The sequence below is a fragment of the Meriones unguiculatus genome, chromosome 2 (genome assembly GCF_030254825.1).
Source record: "Meriones unguiculatus strain TT.TT164.6M chromosome 2, Bangor_MerUng_6.1, whole genome shotgun sequence".
NCBI classification, from domain to species: domain Eukaryota; kingdom Metazoa; phylum Chordata; class Mammalia; order Rodentia; family Muridae; genus Meriones; species Meriones unguiculatus.
The window spans coordinates 52,559,864-52,578,167 of NC_083350.1; the positions used below are offsets into that span (position 1 = coordinate 52,559,864).

General features: G+C 43.1%; 1 protein-coding gene across 3 annotated transcripts in view; it reads right to left on the minus strand.

Annotated features, from left to right (window-relative positions):
- Nucleotides 1–18,304, minus strand: part of Ctnna1 (catenin alpha 1) — a 125,304-nt gene that overhangs the window by 7,583 nt on the left and 99,417 nt on the right. For all 3 annotated transcript variants that reach the window (XM_021646475.2, XM_060377454.1, XM_060377455.1), the window contains 4 exons: nucleotides 10,351–10,443; nucleotides 6,980–7,136; nucleotides 1,819–2,019; nucleotides 1,087–1,238 (listed from right to left, as the gene is read on the minus strand). In XM_021646475.2, the coding sequence (XP_021502150.1) occupies nucleotides 1,087–1,238; nucleotides 1,819–2,019; nucleotides 6,980–7,136; nucleotides 10,351–10,443 (603 nt within the window). The remainder of the gene's footprint in view (nucleotides 1–1,086; nucleotides 1,239–1,818; nucleotides 2,020–6,979; nucleotides 7,137–10,350; nucleotides 10,444–18,304) is intronic.

Genomic DNA, 18,304 nt, shown 5'->3' on the forward strand with positions numbered 1-18,304 from the left:
AGGCACACACTCAACTAACCCACAGGCAGCATCAAAGCTTCCCTTTGCCGGTCCCCTGACAAACCTCCCTTCTGCATTAAAGGCTTCCTCCCCTCGAGTCTATCACTCTACACACCTGGAGGTCCCAAGCGAAGTAAAGGCCTGTCATTCTTCATATCGGCGCAGAACAAAATATAGCAAGAAGCAGCCATTTGTGCTGAAAACAATGCCTATATTTCATCCAATAAAACCATTACTATTTTTAAACATTTATTTTGTGTGTACGGGTATTCTGCCTACATGCATGCCTGGCATCCTCAGAGGCCAGAGGAGGGGATGGGATCCCTTGGGACTGAGTTACAGATGGTTCCAAGGTATCTGTGGGTGCTCAAACTCTCAAAAAGCAGCTAGTGCTTTTAGCCACTGAGCTATCACTCCAGGCCCCCACTAAAGCCAGTTTTTAGAGATAATGACACATAGCAGAGGGACAAAGGAATTTTTTTGGAGAAGGCACCTAAGCTGCCAGATAGGTTTTCCCAGGACCCAGACTGCTGCTTCAGAATGGTGCTGAGCCTGGATCGCCTCCTAGGGAAGCACTACACAGCGTCTGACCCCAGTGGCTTTAACGTGGCATCCAGCTACACAGGCAGAAGTGGAGTATATGTAGTTTTGGGACCCATCTATATGGTATGACAGCCACTGGCTGCCATTGATAACTCAGACCAGCCTTTATAGGAGATAAGATTCTTCTGCTTTAACTTAAAAAAATATCTATTTTGTGCATGTGGAGCTCTGAGGCGAACTTGCAGAGCTAGTCCTTTTCAACCTATGGGTCCTGGGGATCACTGAAATTGAAGACACTATGTTCTATAGTTTCCCCCGTAACTCAGACTATTCTATGTTTACTCAACTAAATTCCCTAAATTAATTCATCAAGTCCAACTCATGTTAGATTTCTTTTTTTGGTCCATGCTTGAGTTCTATCTCATTCTAACACCTCTTAGATTCGTGGTTTTAATATACTGCCACTGTTATCTACTGAATTTCAGAATGACGCATTGCTTAAGTTAGCAAATGATAAAAAAGAAGCTGGAATGTGGTATTCACCCTTATCATCAGCACTGCTTTCCGGATGTCCCGGATGCCATCATACACCAGACGGGAGGCATCGATAAATTCATTCTCATCCATAGGCTGGGCTGGGTCCGAGCTCAGGGCTTCCACAGCTGCTTCCACTTGCTCAGTGAAACGTGGCATGACTACAGAGACAAGAGCAGGGCAGGTCACAGAACGCTGATAGCACTCCTCTAACCCTTTCCTGCATCCCTGGACAGGCAGAAGAGTCGCGCTCATGACAAGCCTATTTGCACTCGTGAGCCCAGGACTCACCAGCACAATACACTACCAAGTTCACATGAGAGCTAAGGCAGTATTCTCCAAGGACTCAGGCACCTTCTCACCAGTTCTGAGAATTAGAGCTGGGTGACGGAGAACCTGAAATGGTGCTACTTTGAGCCCTACAACAGCTTGGAATGGTTTAGTGGTCGAGTGCTTGCCTACCATCTAAACGGTCCTGGGCTCAGTCCCTAACACTGGAGGATGGACCCACCCCAATTTCACGAGTCCATAAACAAGAGACAACTCAAGCTCATCGCAGACACACAAAAGGAAATATGCTTATGAGCTGCCTGATAACCAGCTTCTCTGTGTGCGCCGAGCCAGTCGATGTGTGTCCACAGTTCTGTGAGCGAGCCACAGGATTTGGAATGAGGACGGCCTGTAGGAGCCAAGCCATGGCAGGACCAGGCAGAATGCTAGGAAGGAAGGCAGTCCTCAGACCTGTGTTGGAGAGCAGCTTGGTGGCTTCCAGAACCTTTTCTGTGTAAACTCCAGGCTCGTAGTTGTCCATCTCTGAGGTGACCACATGAATGACCCGAGCGGCCCGGCCTCGAATTGCACCAGCAGTGCGATCCAGCCCATCCACATCTTTTTCTTGGAGAGCGATAACACACTTGTTCACATCTTCCAAAATGTGGTTCTCTGAGGACAAACAGAAAGCTGAATGAAAGATCAGATCTTCTACTAGAGGGTGACTTGGTGCCATGGCATGCTTAGTTTACTGAGGAAGACCTTGTTGCCAACCCACATGTGCCAAGTTTTATGTATAGGATAAAGTTTTGTATGTGTACCGGAGTTCTGACTACATGCATGTCTGGCATCCTCAGAGGCCAGAAGAGGGCACGGGATCCCCGAGTGAGATGGCTCTGAGGTACCATGTGGATGCTCAAAAAGCAGTAGTGCTTTTAGCTAGCACGCATGGCACATATTTGCATACTAGCACTCAGGAGAGTGGGGCTAGAATCTAGAGTCTGAACCAACTCCTGCAAGCTGTCCTCTGTCCTAAACACAACCCATGAGCACCCCATACCCCAAATAAGCAATGTAATAAAAACAAACACACTGCCTCCAATAACCCCTTCTTTGCTGAATGTCATTGAAGAAGTGTCAGAAACCATCTAAACTCAGAACAGTTCTTCTTCCGGGAGACGCCAATAGTATTTAGGAGCCAGCAAGACCCTGCGATCAGTCAGAGGAGGTGCTGAAAATTGGGTTTAATCAGGGCACTGAGGGAATACATCTGAGATGAAAAAAGTTGAGCTTGTAATATCTGTGGTCTCTAGAGGAGGAAACCCGTGAATCCAGCTAAACTGACAAGAAGCTCCTACTAGGCATTTCCTTTCCAAGCCCAACACTGTTCAAAACCCTAAGAGCAAGTATTTCCAATCTCACCAGTAACAGCAAGGGAGAAACAAGGCAAAGGGCCAAGGGAACTGTGCTTAGATGAGCAAGCCACAAGTTGCACTCAGGCACCATGACAGGAGGAGCAGACCCAGAAGGGGGTGAGAGGCAGACACACAGCACACATGATGGGGCTGCAGGGGGTGGCAAATAACCTTCTCCTTTCCTAGAATGCATGACCGCTCTCAGAAGTTATGCAGTTAAAGACATGCTATCCTACCTACAACAGTGTGTGGCACAGCAGTAGAGAGTTCTAGCTCTTGGAGAAGAGCTGTAACAAATGTCGAAAATGCAATCTGGGGCCAGCTGGTGGTGACACACACCTTTAATCCTAGCACTCAGGAGGCAGAGGCAGGAGAGGTTCTCTGTGAGTTCAAGGCCAGACTTGTCTACATAGAGAACTCCAGGACAATCAGGGCCACAGAGAAGCCCTGTCTTGAAAAACAAAAACAAAGGAGGAGGATATTGAGGAGGGGGAGGAGGAGAAGGAAGGGGAAGAAGGGAAGAGGAAAAGGAGAGAAGTGGAGGAGGATGAAGAGGGGGGAGGAATGGACTTGAATGTCACTATAAGCATCTTTTAAAGCCAAACTCCCTACATGCTAACTAAACAAATGTATACTAAGCCTGATCATCATTCAAGGCCTCAGTGTTGAAACTGCTTTTTCTGAACCCAACACAAGACCAATGTGGAAGATGTATCTTGTTTTGCATAGGTAAGAAAGTCAAAAGGAAGGAAATATTCTGCTAAACAACCAACCAACCAACCTACAAACCAGTGTTTTTCCTATTATTTAAGTCACATCCCTGTTTTAGGGTAGTTGACACTCTGGAAGCAGTTAATGCTTCAGGTTCAGTGATGTACTCTACAAAAACCATCATCTAGATAACTGTATTTTCAAAAATAAACCCCAATTTTATTAAATTTATACTGACTTGTTCACCATCTGTGGCCACAACCAGAGAACGGGTGCATGCTTCTCTCTGGCAACAAAGGAAGTCCATTTAGAGAAGTTGGCCACGACTGTTAATCTCAGAAAATCTGAAGAGATGGAGAATGACGTGGGAGGTGAGCGATTTCCTTGGTTAGGGTAACTGAGGTGGCAAATTTTACCCATTGTTGGGGGAACCATTCCCTGGGTTGGGATCCTGTACTGAGAAAGGAGCCAGGCAGTGGTGGCGCACACCTTTAATCCCGGCATTCAGGAGGCAGGCGGATCTCTAAGTTTGAGGCCAGCCTGGACAAGTGAGTTCCAGGACAGTCAGGGTTACACAGAGAAACCCTGTTGGGGTGGGGATGGGCAGGGAGGGTAGAAGGGGGGAGGGGGGCTGAGTACAATTACTTACCCTTTGCCCTCCCCCCCACTACTACAGATAGAAAGTGGCTAGCTGCCTCAACCTCTAGCCACTGTAACAGACTGCACCCTTGAAATATAAACCCCTTTCTCTCAAGTTGCTTCTCACACCAGCATGGATAAAAAACAAAAACAAAAACACTAGTATTCTCTCTAGTGACTGAGCAGCTATCTTAATACTGCTTCCTTCCTCCAAAGAGAAATTTTCATCTATAGTTTTGCTTATTTTACTATAAAATAAAGTACAAAAATCCTTTTGTATGGAAACCAGACAAGGCAGGGAATAGACATTTTAATAATGGAAAATACTGTCAACTTGAAGGGATGCAGACTCACCAGGCAGATGAGACTGTGGACACACCTGTAATTGCTTACTTAAACTAGGTTAGCTAAGGTGGGAAGACCTGTCCTAACTGTGTGCGCCATTTCATGGCTGGGGTCTTAGAATAAAAAGAAGAAATGGCGATGTACAGCCAGTCAAAGCCCCAGAGCTGGGGAGGTCTGGGCCCTAGAGGTGACCTCACGACTGTTTAGTTAACCTGGTGTCACAACGCCTTCTCGGCACTTGTTTATACTCACAGGTGAATGCTGCTCAACCTCAGAGACCTTTTCTTTCCAACGAACAGTAGGGAACACAGGACATTTGGCTGCTCAAGATGCAGAGAATAAGGGATGGCTGAGTGCTCGGCCCTGAACAGGACATTCATACAACCCCTCTAAGGCTTGGAGAATGCCACAGGAAAAGGGACTCAACGAATGCACTAGCCAGAAAACAGAGAAAAGGCCCATCTTCTGGTTATGGCAGCCATTACAACATGAACTCAACAGGAGCAGTTGCCTGCAGCTGGCCTGCCAAGAGTCAGTCAAGGATGGGGGAGGGACTCACAGGACCCAAGCCATCCCTGCACTGTTGTCCACTGGTGGAATCTGGAGGAAGGGAAGGCAAGGTGCACCTGAGCGCTAGACTAACTGCTTATTCTCCTAGGACTTTACCCAGGCACCTACCTGGCCCTTCACCAGTTCTCTAAATAACCTCTTGCACTCCTCAGCAAGATTCAGACAGAACAATAGAAAAACACACCAGAGGCAGACATACAAAATCCAGATGCTCTGAAACACCACTAGTTCTTCAAGAGAACAATTCTGTGCCTGAATTCACTAAACAGAAACTGGCTTAACTGTTTTATACTAAGTCAGCCCTCTCTTAAACTCATATATTTACATAAAAGTTGAACCCATTCATCAGATAAAAGTATATCTGTTAAAGAATTTAATTTCTCTTTACTGGTCTTTTGTTTTATATTAAATAAAATTTAAAAGTCCTGTCTAAATCTCACCAAATACTGCTACCAAATTCCTTTTGTTATCTGATATGAAGAGTGTTATATGAGGGGCATTTTAGTTTATTATATTTTACTTTACTGTGAGAAAGAATGAAAATCCCTTGAGTCTAAGCCCCACCACCACCACCACCAATCTAATTAAAAAAAAAAAAAAAACTGTAAGAATGTAGTATTTATCCAGAGGGGGCTTTGCATTTAGATTTCCAAATTTGTTGTTTGCTTAAAAATGTGCTATGAAGGTGGAATGTTTTTCCCTAAACCTATGAAAAAGAATAATTCCATACTTCATTGGGAAAAACAACAGAAGGCCAAGATTTCCCAAAAAGGCCATTGCTGCATTTTTGGCACCTGCAACAATGAGCTCGCAAATGAATTTTTTGTTTTAAAGTAGCAGCATCTGCAATCTGGCAGTTCTGCGGCACCACGGTTTACCCTGTCTTTCTGCAGTTACCAGAAGGCCTGCACCCGACTTCCTCAAGTCAAAGCTCCCATCTCAAGGAGCTGATGCAAAGACAGGGGGCCATTGGTATGCAGAGCACAGAGCCTCCTTATATAGGTCACTGCTGGAGGACTGGGCTGTGCATGTACTTAAGTCCCGCTTCTCTTTCAAGCCCCATTGCCACTCACATCTTCCACATTCCAGCCTGTGCTTCCCTGGGGTGACAGGTAGTTTCGGCTCCACAAGAACCCAGTCACTAAATCTGCCCCTAGCCACCAGCCTCAGGAAGCCTGGCATTTCCAAGAAGACACAGCCAGGGGCAACGGAGGCCATATTAAATGGAGAATGCATTTAGTGTTACTCAATCCTAAGGAGATAGGACTGAATTTATTTCTGTGAGATAAACACTGAATTGCATTTGACAGACATGTTCTATATGAATGCAATTTGCTATGTCATTACCAGTTTATGTTTATATAATAAAATGAACTGTTTTTTTGTGAGGTGAATTACCCAGATTTACTTTTTGCAAGTTCATAATTAAATGGCACTTAAATATTTCCTCTCTGTTTTCTATCTGTGCATCATGCTCATGCAGACATGATCTTGGGGGAAGTAGTCAGTTAAACTACGATCACTTTCAAGAGACAGAAGCTTTCCAAGAAGGGAAAAAGGATTCTCTACAATAACCTAGCGGAGAGGATCCTCCCGAGTTTCACAGGCCTGTTATAAGTGACCAGTGACACCAGGATTCAGATATAAACTCAACAGGGAAGAAGGGCAGACTGCTACCTGCTGCACAGGCCCCAGCCAGGGTCCCAGTATACACACACAGTCAACAGTTCTGCTAGCCAGGGAACTACTGGTTTCAGGATGGACACCAGCCCCACTGTGAGGGAAAGAGCTCCAGCTCCAACTCCTGCTACTCAGGCCACAGTGCAGAACTTTGAAAAACTAGAAAACAGCATGTCATTGATAGAATTTTCTTGCCCAAGATAAGGTGTTTTGTCTGTGATTATGACTTAGACAGTAATTATACATGCCACACTAGGGAACCAGTTCATTACCTGAGACAGCCAAGAAGTCATCAATGGAAGTAATGTCATCAACCGCATCTGTGAGAACACGAACTTGTTTTTCCCATTGCTCTTTAAAGAGATCCATGTTCTCTTGGGCCAGTTTACTCTGTGGCTTTGCTGCTAAAGCCAATGCAGCATTGATAACCTGCAGAAGACATTAACACACATCACTCACTCTATCCCAAACCCTTGCAAATCAATCACGGGGGGTGATCTGGTCAGCACAGGAGCAAAGGCTGGCTCTCTGTCACCAGGAAACATGACTCTGTGTGCTCCACCAGAACTGGTACAAAGGGGAAGCACTGAACAGCAGGCCTTAGACTGTAACACCAAGTACTAAATTTTATTTGGAAACAATATAAAATAAATGAAGTCTCCCTCTAATTTCTCAAATCTGTGAAGGCAATCCTGTAATTTTTATCATGAAATCCAGGCTTCCAAATTTTTAACCATCCAAATACATCACCAAAGCTTACATATGCTACATATAATTAAGTTTGCTGGTTCCTTCTTTTAAATATTTATCAACATCATTAAGTATACAATAAAACATTATTCATTATTCTAGTTTATAGGTATCTTATGTTATTCTCTTACTGTGGGGTTTTTAGGTTCATCTCAGTTATCACTATTACAAAAGTAACAATTACATCCAATAAATGCATAATTAATGCCCAGGACCAAATGCCAAATTCACTGGAATTCATTCATCTTAAAGGTATTGTATTCCAATTCCAACGACTTTTTCCTTTGTCATGTTAACAGAGGTCTGTTTGACATATAAAAGTCCCACAGAAAAGTATGAAGTCCGCTCCCTGTAGTAAGCATGTAGGGCGCCACAGCTCCCTGGCAGCTGTGTGTGGCTCTAAAGTCCTGCCTCAGCACAGCATGCACACACGCTCAAGTGCTCTACCGAGATACAATTTATAGTTCATGCAATTCCTCCACTGAAGTATAAAACTCAGTGGCACTTAACACAGTCACAATGATATCACACTCAGTTATCTTTTTTCCTCCAAAAAAGCGGCTCCAAATGCATTAGCAAGCACTCCCATTTTCCTCCTCTTTCTCTATCCCCATCTTGAGGTAATTATGAAGTTACTCCCCCATTCCAAAAACACCAAGTGTCAAGGGTACATGTCTTCGTGTTCTTTCTCATCTCAAGGGGAAAGCACTTAGTCTCGGACCACTAAGTACACGTTCCCAACTCTCATTTTTCACAGATAGTCCGTACTAAGGGGTTTCTTCGGTTCCTAGTTTCTGAACATGGGTGGCCTACTGAGACTAGGGTACTTTTCTTTTGTAACTGCCAATAGTTTCTTAACAAAGGTGCTGTGAAACACACTCAGGTCTTTCCGAGTACAGTCCATGCACCGCCCAACCCCCTTTTAATGCACTTTAACCCTCTCTCTTTCCATTGATTTCTGCTGTCTCCAAGTTCATTTTCATACGTGAAGGACACACAATATATGATAAAAACAATCCCCACCCTTACCCATCAGGGAAATGTCAGCGGGGTCTCTTCCAATTTACCTAGATAACTGGAATTAACTTAAGAGAAGAAAGATAATTTGTCCACACGGTCCAATTTGTATCTGCCAATACTGAAGATGCCCGGCTCTGTGTGCAGAAAGAATAATCACCCCAGAAAAGGCCTTTTACTCAGGGCCTAGCCCTCATGTCAAGTGCAGCTCGGGTACTGTGTCTAAAGCCAGTCCTAAGGTCCATCTTAAGAAAAACTGAATGAGGAATTTGTGTGTGTGTGTGTTGGGGGCCCACCATGCTGTGACACAGGCCGAGTCCCATAGGCCATGCACTCACACACCGCCCTGAGGACTGACTAGACTCTCCCTCTGATTCTTTTTCCCTAGGCTTTAAGATCATTTATATAAATACTCTTGGTAGGTGTGATCAGCGTATGTTACCATCTGTCTCTGCAGATATGTGGAAGCATTGTCGCTTTTCAAGCATTTTAAAACGAAACGAAGAACCAAAGATATTAAAGTGTTGGAAGGATAAAATGGCAAACAAGAGGAAGAAAGTCTAATCTTTAGATATCTACTCTAAATTTATTTCATACAATTTAGTCATCCTGGAAGTAGATTAAATCTGCTGTGTTTATTATCTTATAGCAATCAGTCACTGGAAAAATTTATGACTGTATAAAGCTGGGGAAATGTTTATCAGATGGTGGGAGTTATAACTGGTCCACCACAGAAGGCTTGGAAGAGCTCTTTCACATGGAAGAGCCAAAGGGATGCTGACATGTGCATTTAATGTTGCAGACTCTACACAGAAATCTCATCCCTGAGACCTCTGGTTCATTACTCCAGGTCCTCTGCTTGTCCCCCTTTGTCGATGACTACCGCCAGTTTGGCAGGACACGCAGAGAGACGTGAACGTAAGTCCTAGACTGCTTCGAGCTTTCTCTACCTAGAAAAATAAAGACACTACTTAAGGTGCGTAGAACTCTCTGGTGACAGGGAACACTCCCTCCCAGGAGGCAGATACGCTGAATACCCAGAAAAGCATTAAGGGCATAGTGAGAGGACTCAGCAGGAAATGGTGCTTGCTGACAAGCCCAATGACCTGCGTTCAGTCCCTGAGCCCCATAGTGGTAGAAGAGATACAATTCTCACAAGCTGTCCTCTACATTCACACCATGAGTACATGCAACTTGTGTAACCACAGACAAATAAACTAACTGCAAAAAGAAAAAAATAAGCATTACTGTTTTATGTACTTTAGAGTCTTTCTAACGTCTCATACACTTAACTCAGCCCAATAACCCATCTTCCCAAGTGCCACTATTAAACAGAGGTTCTTAGCCTTTACTTGAGTGGTTGGTTCAACCAGGTTACTATTATCTGTGGAAGACCCTTCGACAAAGCACACTAGCTTTGTGACAAGAGTGTAACAACTATGCATAGGCTCACCAGACACCTGTGCACCACACATAACACACAACGACACATGTGTGGACAACAGAGGAACTTTGGAAGTCTGTTCTCCCCTAACCATCGTGTAGGCCCTGGGGGTGGAACCAAGGTCATCACACTTGGCAGAACTGAGCTATCTGGATGACCCCTCCTATGCATTTTAAATGAAAAGCAAAGAGGCATGATATGATACTTCAGTTTTTCTAAACTATGTGGTTTATCTACATCAGGATTTCTAGTTAAAATCCTTATTTTTCTTAAAGAGAAAGAGAAAGAGAGAGAGAAAGGGAGAGAGAGGGTAAGAGAGAAAGGGAGAGAGGGAGAAAGAGAGAGTGCAAGTAAGCTTAACAAAATAAATTCACACCCACCCTACTGAAAATTGACGCTAGAGACACTGTGAGCTTGCCAGCTACACTTTACCTGAGGACAGAGTGCTTCTAACTGGCTTGCAGACATTCGGACGAGTTTTACACCTTCTTCATTATTGGAGATTGAACAGGCCAAGTTGGCAACCTGCAGGAGGAAGAACATAAAAGTGCCTGTAAGCATTTTTCTCCTTTGACTAGAAGGCAGGCTAATGACTACCTCTTACCCTGGCCCTCCCTGAACAGAGAGGTAACAAAGCACCAAGGCTCTTCCCTTCCCAGACTGATTATCAATTCATTAGGAGACACTTAATTGCAAGGACTTCGGTGCTACATTGTAGGTTGGTATCGGAAGAGGTGGCTCATAGGCTTTGAAGGAGCTCTAATCTGCTTGAACAATGAGGCTGTCTATTGTAAATGATATGTAAGAAAACCCAACTGTCAGTATCCACAAATAATAAAATTTGCAGCTGTTCTTGAAGGGAGGAGATTAAAACTCCAAACTGCTGGTCATCTTGTCATATGCATAAATTACAGTTAAGTTTATTTGAACACAAGTCAATTAAGAAGATTTTAAAAACATGATAAATGTAACATTAAGATGGACCAAACGAACCCAGCACAGTGGTGCACGCCTTTAATCCCAGCACTGGGGAGGCAGAGGCAAGTGGAACTGTTGAGTTCAGGGCCAGCCTAGTCTACAAAGAGAGTCCAGGATAGACAGGGCTACACAGTGAGAGTGAGTAAAACAAAATGAAACAGACTAACAATACCACCCTTATAAGAAAAAGAAAGAAAAATGGTGACACTTCACAGATGTGAACAAAAGCATCCTTCAACTGAGTGGATGGACTTTCTTCTCTGGCAGTGTTTACTTTTAGTGGAAATCTTTACCTTCCCTCCCAACTGTCTCCATGGCACAGCTGACATAACCAGAAATGATTTTTACAGATTGTGTCACAGTTTAGCTTATGCTAATAAGCTAATAGCTAATGCTCTGGCTGCTCTTTAAGACTGGCCACACCCAAAGACCCTACCTCAAACCAAACAAATAAAAAACTTGATGCTCACCATAAAGCTCCCTGGTAAGATAAGATAGAAATGCAAAAAAGTCTGCTCACTGCCCTCTTTAAGGGCTCTCAGACAGGATCCACAGGTATAACGTTTCAAAAGAACAGGTATAACATTCTTTTGAAAGGTATACACCTTACCCTTGTTCATTCAAATGCTGATCCCTGACCCTCCCAATCACTCTCCGGTTTCATTCCCATTCCGGATATTGCATTATGATACTTATTCTAAGCATCCTGTATCAACTCTGTGTAAACAGGCCAAAAGAAAGCAACTAGACACAAAGTTGAGCTGGGAGGATCCAGAGGACAGGAAAGAGGGGAGGAGCTAGAGGGCAGGAAATGAGTGGGAGGAGAAAGGGTGAGGAGAGCTTGGAGAAGGGAGCTGGGGAGAGATCTGGAAACAACGTGAGAGATGGACTGGACCTAAGATTTCACAAAAAGCAAGTATAATGTGAGAAATGTAAATGTTAGGAAACTATGAGGGCTTGGAGGTTTAGGAGGGAGTAACTATTGCCCAGCATTGTGTTCTAGGTTAACTAAATAAACCCAGTCTCTGTGTGGTGATTTGGTTATACAGCTGTTTAGGATTAACAGCAAGTGTTACCAGAAGATATATCATTAGTAAATATTAATCACCGTCTACAACAATCCACCAAGGACCATCAGTGACCATCTCATTACTAACAATTTTATTTCAATTTATACTATCTTTTAAAACTTAAAAATACTTTCAAAATGAAGAAGTAAAGAATTATGTATTATTTACTACAAGTCAGATAGAAAGTGGTGAAGGGTACAGCTAAAATGGCCGAATTCTTTAAGCCGTTTGTTTCCTGCTATGATCTTACGACAAAGGCTACAGAAGACTAATTCTCTGTTTTAAACCATTACTCTGAAACGTTTCTGATGTACTGCTAGAGCAGTAACACTCTAGAGGAGGGCACTGCTTGTTTTAGCTGGCCTGGGAGGAGGAAGTGCCGCCTGTCACTGACAGTCTTTTCTGGATGGATAAGCTTCAATACACCCTCCAGCAACAAGACAACTCACTTCTCACAATGACAAACGTGCAAATGCAACAGCTAGACTACCCCTGGCTACCCTGAAAGGGAATATGGGGAGGGAAATCCTTCACACCTCTTACTCAGGAAAATCTGCACCTTTAAATTTGGAACAGCAGTCAATACAACTTAAAAAAAATCAAGTCTGTGGGGAAATGGCTCAGCCCAGTAAGCTGTTCTTCCAGAGGACTCAGTTTGAGTCCAGCATCTACATGGTAGCTCACAATGGTCTCTAACTCTAGTTCCAGAGGATGTGATACCCTCTTATGGCCTTCAGGGGCACCAGGAATGCACTAGAGACACAAAGACACACATTCACATTAAATAATAAACTCAGTGTGAAGAGTTTAGCTTTCCACACCCTGTAAACCCAGCAGCAGGGGAAGCCAAGGAGGGAAGATCCTGAGTTCCATGCCTGTCTCAAATCCTGGGCCTAAAGGCACAAGTTCTAACCCTACCTAGGTAGGAAGGGGAGTTCAAAACTAGCTTGGGTGAGTTATTAAGGCCCTGTTTTTCAAACCTTTAAAAAGTAAAAACAAAGTGTGGGATAGACCATTTACCTCCTAACTGTATGTCTGGGTTCAATCCCCAGTACAGTAGAGGTATTTATCAGGGGGATTTCAAGAGAATTCTGAAGTCTAAATAAAAACAAACAACAAATATGGGAGCATTTACCCCCACAGAAAACCTGAGGTAAGTTCTACTAATAAAACTGCAAGTATGCGGCATTGAAACTAAAGAGGAAAAGATAGAACTCAATTAAAAGAGAATTAAGAACAGAGAATGAGGGATGGATGAACAGGGTTAAGAAAGAAAGAAAAAAACTAATTGCACAAATGAATCCACCTATCAGTAATACTAATGAATGCTCCCAACTCTTTCACATAAAGGCACATACTGGATAGCCGCTCACATCATAGGTGGAAGCAAATGATCTTGCCATTAAAGAGTAATTATTTTCCTATATGTATGGTTAAAGTATTGCAGCGCAACTACTCCATGACTTATATACAAATCTCACAAAAGGACTCTTTCTCAAACTATTAAGATAAGCTTATTTCCCAGGGGAAAAAATATCATTACTCAGCCTACATGGCTGTTTAACACACTAACACACACACACACACACACACACACACACACACACGCACACACACACACACGCACACACACTGCAGTAATCCAAACCCCGGCATGACAATTGAGTTCAAATATACAATGCAGATCATTCAATTTGCAGTCAAAACACACATTTCAAACTCTTGAAGCCATGCCCTCTGCAGCTCCATGAGCAAACTGGGAGAGGGTGTACCCTACAGTTAAAGTTTCATCCACCTTGTAAGCCTTAATTCACAACAAGCAAATGAAATGCAACCTGACTGCAGAACAGTCGCCATCATAAAGACATTTTAATGCACGACCTGATTGTGAAGGAAAAAAGGATACTAAATGATACATGGTTTTTAGGCAGGAGTTCATGAATGGCATCTTCCTTGTTTTACTCTCATAAATTATAAATCTGAGGAGACTTTGATAGGTAAAAAATACTGGTTCCTCCTTGGCTCTTATGAGCACACAGTCAAAGGAGGAACAAAGGAGGGCTAGAAAGGAAGTCATCAAAAAGGACACATAGATGTTGCATTAGTGACAAAAAGGTTTCTAACAGCAAAAAATATTTCTGACAGCAAATAAATTTCTACCTTCACATACTTTCAATCAAAGACATCATTAGCTTGGTATGGGAGAAAAAGTCAAGCACACAAGGTGCTTTTGCCTGGAAGCATGCCTCACTATCCACAAGCAGGTGAGAGAACACAAGTCAGCCAGTTCAACCTAGCCTTCTGCTCCTCCACCCTCCTACCAATGGCGCTGGGGATATGGAACATCTATGCACGGTTTATTTAAAAAAAGAAAATGGCTGTCTCTCCTGCACGGGGCCAACAAGTTCTACTAACGACCACTACAACAAAGAGTCAGTCCTAGAGTCAAGGCGGAACCTCGGAAATAACAGTGGAAAGACGCCAGCAAAACTCTGCACTACTGTTTTAAGTAAAACCACAAAAGCACCTGAAAAATGATCGGAAAGGAACGGAAGAAGTTCAACGGAAAAAGTTGCTCAAACCTGAAACTGATCTTGTATGTTCACAATATAAGGTGCTCAATGAAGGCACCACACGATGTTCCCACTTTTGAGTGAAAGGAGCCATAATATCAGGACATTTGAGTAACTTCACAGGGGACTCCCACACTAAAGAAGTTTGTATCCTATTTTATATATCCTTTATGTGTTATAAAGAAAAAATATTTATAGTAAGGCATCTTTCTCTCTCTGACACACACACACACACCAGTACTGAAAAACAAGCTCTGTTCCAAATTTATGTTGGTCATGTATTAAAAAGAGTACTGAAACAATAGTTTTGTATTCGTTTCAAAGACTGATAAAATTGATAAAATAATAGTCCTCTAGTCCACTTCACATTTCATAATATAAAATATACTCACCTCATAAAATGCTATTTACTTTTACACACACCCCCCAGCAGAAGATAATATTCACAAGGGTAAGGACTTCTGTTATTTAGTGCTATACCTCTAGTTTTTTGCTTGCTTGTTTTGTTTTGTTTTACACAGTCTCACTATGTAGCCCTGGCTGTCCTGAAACTCACTATGTAGACCAGGGTAGCCTTGAACTCAGAGATCCACCTGTCTATGTATCTGTGCTGTGATTAAAGGTGTGAGCCACCAGGCCTGGTTTAGGAAGTCCACAAAGGTTTTGCTGACATAAACTTTGTACAATTTTTCTTTCTCTTCCAGTCTATAAAAAATTTGCTTAGGTTTTTGAAAGCTTAATTCAAGTTAAATAGAATAAATGAAACACTGTTCAATTCTGTCATTTAAACTTTCTCTCTTTTTTTTAACTCTCATATTTTTCTCAATTTCACATCCTAAAAGATGTGGTTGAGGCTGAAGAGATGGATTAGTGCTTGCTGATCCCTAAGAACCAGACTCGGGATATACTGATAAGCCAGGCATCCTGGAGTGCCTGTAAACTGTGTGTGCACAAACACACGCAAACACACATACAGATGTGCGTGCTATCTTCTATATAAAGATTACTTTAGAACAATCCATAATGCAAAGCTCTGTGTTTGTCAGACATCTACACACAGCGGAAGCAGAGGCTGCATGCTGGCTGAATCTGAAGAATGAGCATCTGCATAGCACTTATTAACACTGAGAGTGAGGACGTTCACTAGCCTGACAGCTGCTGGGGACCCAGTGTGTACTAAGTGTCATTCTAAGCCCACGCCCGAAAAGAACATTCAACTGCAGTGGACAGGGCTGGATAAATACGAAGATCAAGCAAACCTACTAACTTCAGATAGTATCGAGGCTGAGAAAAACATAAAAGACAAATATAATTACTAGAGGTGGTACTGAGAGCTAAGAAGATCTAGGGAGGCCTTTCTGTGGAGGTGACGTTGGGCAGAGACACATTTAGGCCTGGAGAAGGAGAGAGAAGTATGACGGGCCCGTCAGCAAGAAGACACGAGACTGAAGGCAGCTGGGAATGCAGGCGGGACACTTCATGGTTAACTACAGTTTCAAACTATATCACCTCTGCCTCTAGAAGCCATGGCAAAGATAGGTGAGAAAAGTTCAGAAGCAAAGGAATGACACGATCTGATTTAAGAAAACCATACTGGCTTCCTTCTCAGGAAAGAAGCTAGACAGGAATCAAAGTGCAAGCCAGACAGCCATTAGGAGCAGCTGCACAAATCCAACGCAGTGATAGTTAAACACAAAGAAAATGATGGGTGTTTACTGGTCAGATTTGGAGCTTGGGGAAGATAGAGGATGGGCCTTAGAATTTGGGTTTGGGAAGCTGAGTGGGGGCCAGCACCAGACAAACAGAACAGCAGTCCATCAGAGAGCGGCTTCGCTCCCTGGCAGGGACTGGTTACACAGACAACTAATAACCATTTGTTAAACGTGGCGCGCTGTGTGCGCTGCAGCAGCCACGACATAAGTGAGGTAGCCGAGGTCCAGGCCAGCACATCACACTGTTATCTGCCTTAGCAAACAGCCCTCCTCCGAGTCAATTCTGTATACATCAACCAAAGGGAAACAATGTTTGAATCTAATACATTTAATCTACTCTATCTTCTTCGTGCTCTGAAACCACATGCCCAGTTTCTATAAATGAGCTAACAAAAGCTGTATTTTAAAACACTAGTGTTCTACGACTGTGCCTATATCAAGTAGTACTTCCATTCCCAAGCCATTGGGCTACATCAACACGCTTCCAGAGACTTGTACTTTTTCCAGCAGAGTAAGATTGGGGGCATTAGGGTGTGTCTAGAACACTGCTTCAGCCAAATGCAGGCATATCTGGCTAGTGCCCTGGATGCCAAATTCAGTATCATAAACGGTTGCTTCAGTAAGTAGTAAGGTACTGCTCTACTCAGAGAGCACAGGACAGCTTTCAGGAGTTGGTTTTTTCCTGTCAGTGTGGTATCTGGAGACTGACCACAGATGGCCAGCCCTGCAAGGCAGGGTTTGTGCTGTTTAGTTTTATGTCAACCTGAAAAAAGTTAAGAGTCTTTTTTGGGAAGAGAATCTTCGATTGAGAAGATAGACCTATCAGATTGGCCTGTGGTACATTTTCTTGATTGATGATCAACGTGAGAAGTCCCAGCCCGCCATGGAAGGTGTCACCTGGGCTAGTGCCAGTTAGCAGGACTTTTCCATGGCCTCCACCAGCTCCTGCCCTCAGGTTCCTGTCCTGATTTTTCTAAGTAACGGGTTGTAACGTAGAACCATGGGCTGAAGTAAATCCTTTCCTCACCAAGTTGCTATTTGCTCATGGTGTTTTACCAGAGCAACAGAAACTCTAAGACTGAGCCACTGAGCCAGGTCTGGGGCGCATTTCTTTAAAAACTAAGAAATCAGGCTACACACCTCAGGAATTGGGTGTGAGATGGTGTCACCTGACTCCAGGAACAGTTCACTGCATGTATGTAACAGCAGCACCCACGTATTCATGGGAAAGCAAAGCAAAGAGCTTAAACTTTAAACATAGGTCAGAACATTCGTGAAGCATACCAATGATACTTAACACAAAGAGGAGCCAGAATCGTCGCCTCTAAGGCAACACTGATGAATCATGTTCCAATTACTGGCTAGCAGTTTGCAGAGCAGTTGTTCTCTATCATCCTTGCAAATTTCTTTCTTATTTTCTAGACTTATTTTTAATGACATGAAAACTGGACAGGACAGTAGTAAAACCTGCTCTAAGAAGAATATAGGGTGCCATCCACAGAGAAAACACCAGAACAAACTATGCTTTTCTACAATTATCTTATGCTTGATGCTGAAAGGGAGATGAGAATAGTGCAGACCCGTCCTATCTAGATGTCTTAGGAAGATAAAAATAAAAGGATTCTTGACCGGCTGAAAGACCAATTATACACAAGACCCATTCAATCAGGAGATTTCCAGTGCCAAGCTGAAAGGTTCTATCTTATCCTTTATCTTAGACAACATTTTAAAAAAATCAGATTAGATGAAGGGAGAAAAGATACATTTAAAAAAAAAGTAGAAGAGGAGATAGAAAAAAATGACACACGTTTGGAAAGAAAAGTTGGTAAAATAAAGAATTGACAGAGGCAATTCTGACAACAAATTAGAGCAGGTCTAAGTTTATACTGACAGTGTATCTAAATCCCACATACAGCAGAGTGTCCACCTGCACCCACACAGACAGAAATGGACCTCATGTCACTAAGGAGCAGATCCTCTATGGGGAAAACCTGAGCTCTAACTGACTGTGAGATCACTGGGAATCTCAGTGTATAGCCACTGCCCAGAAGGC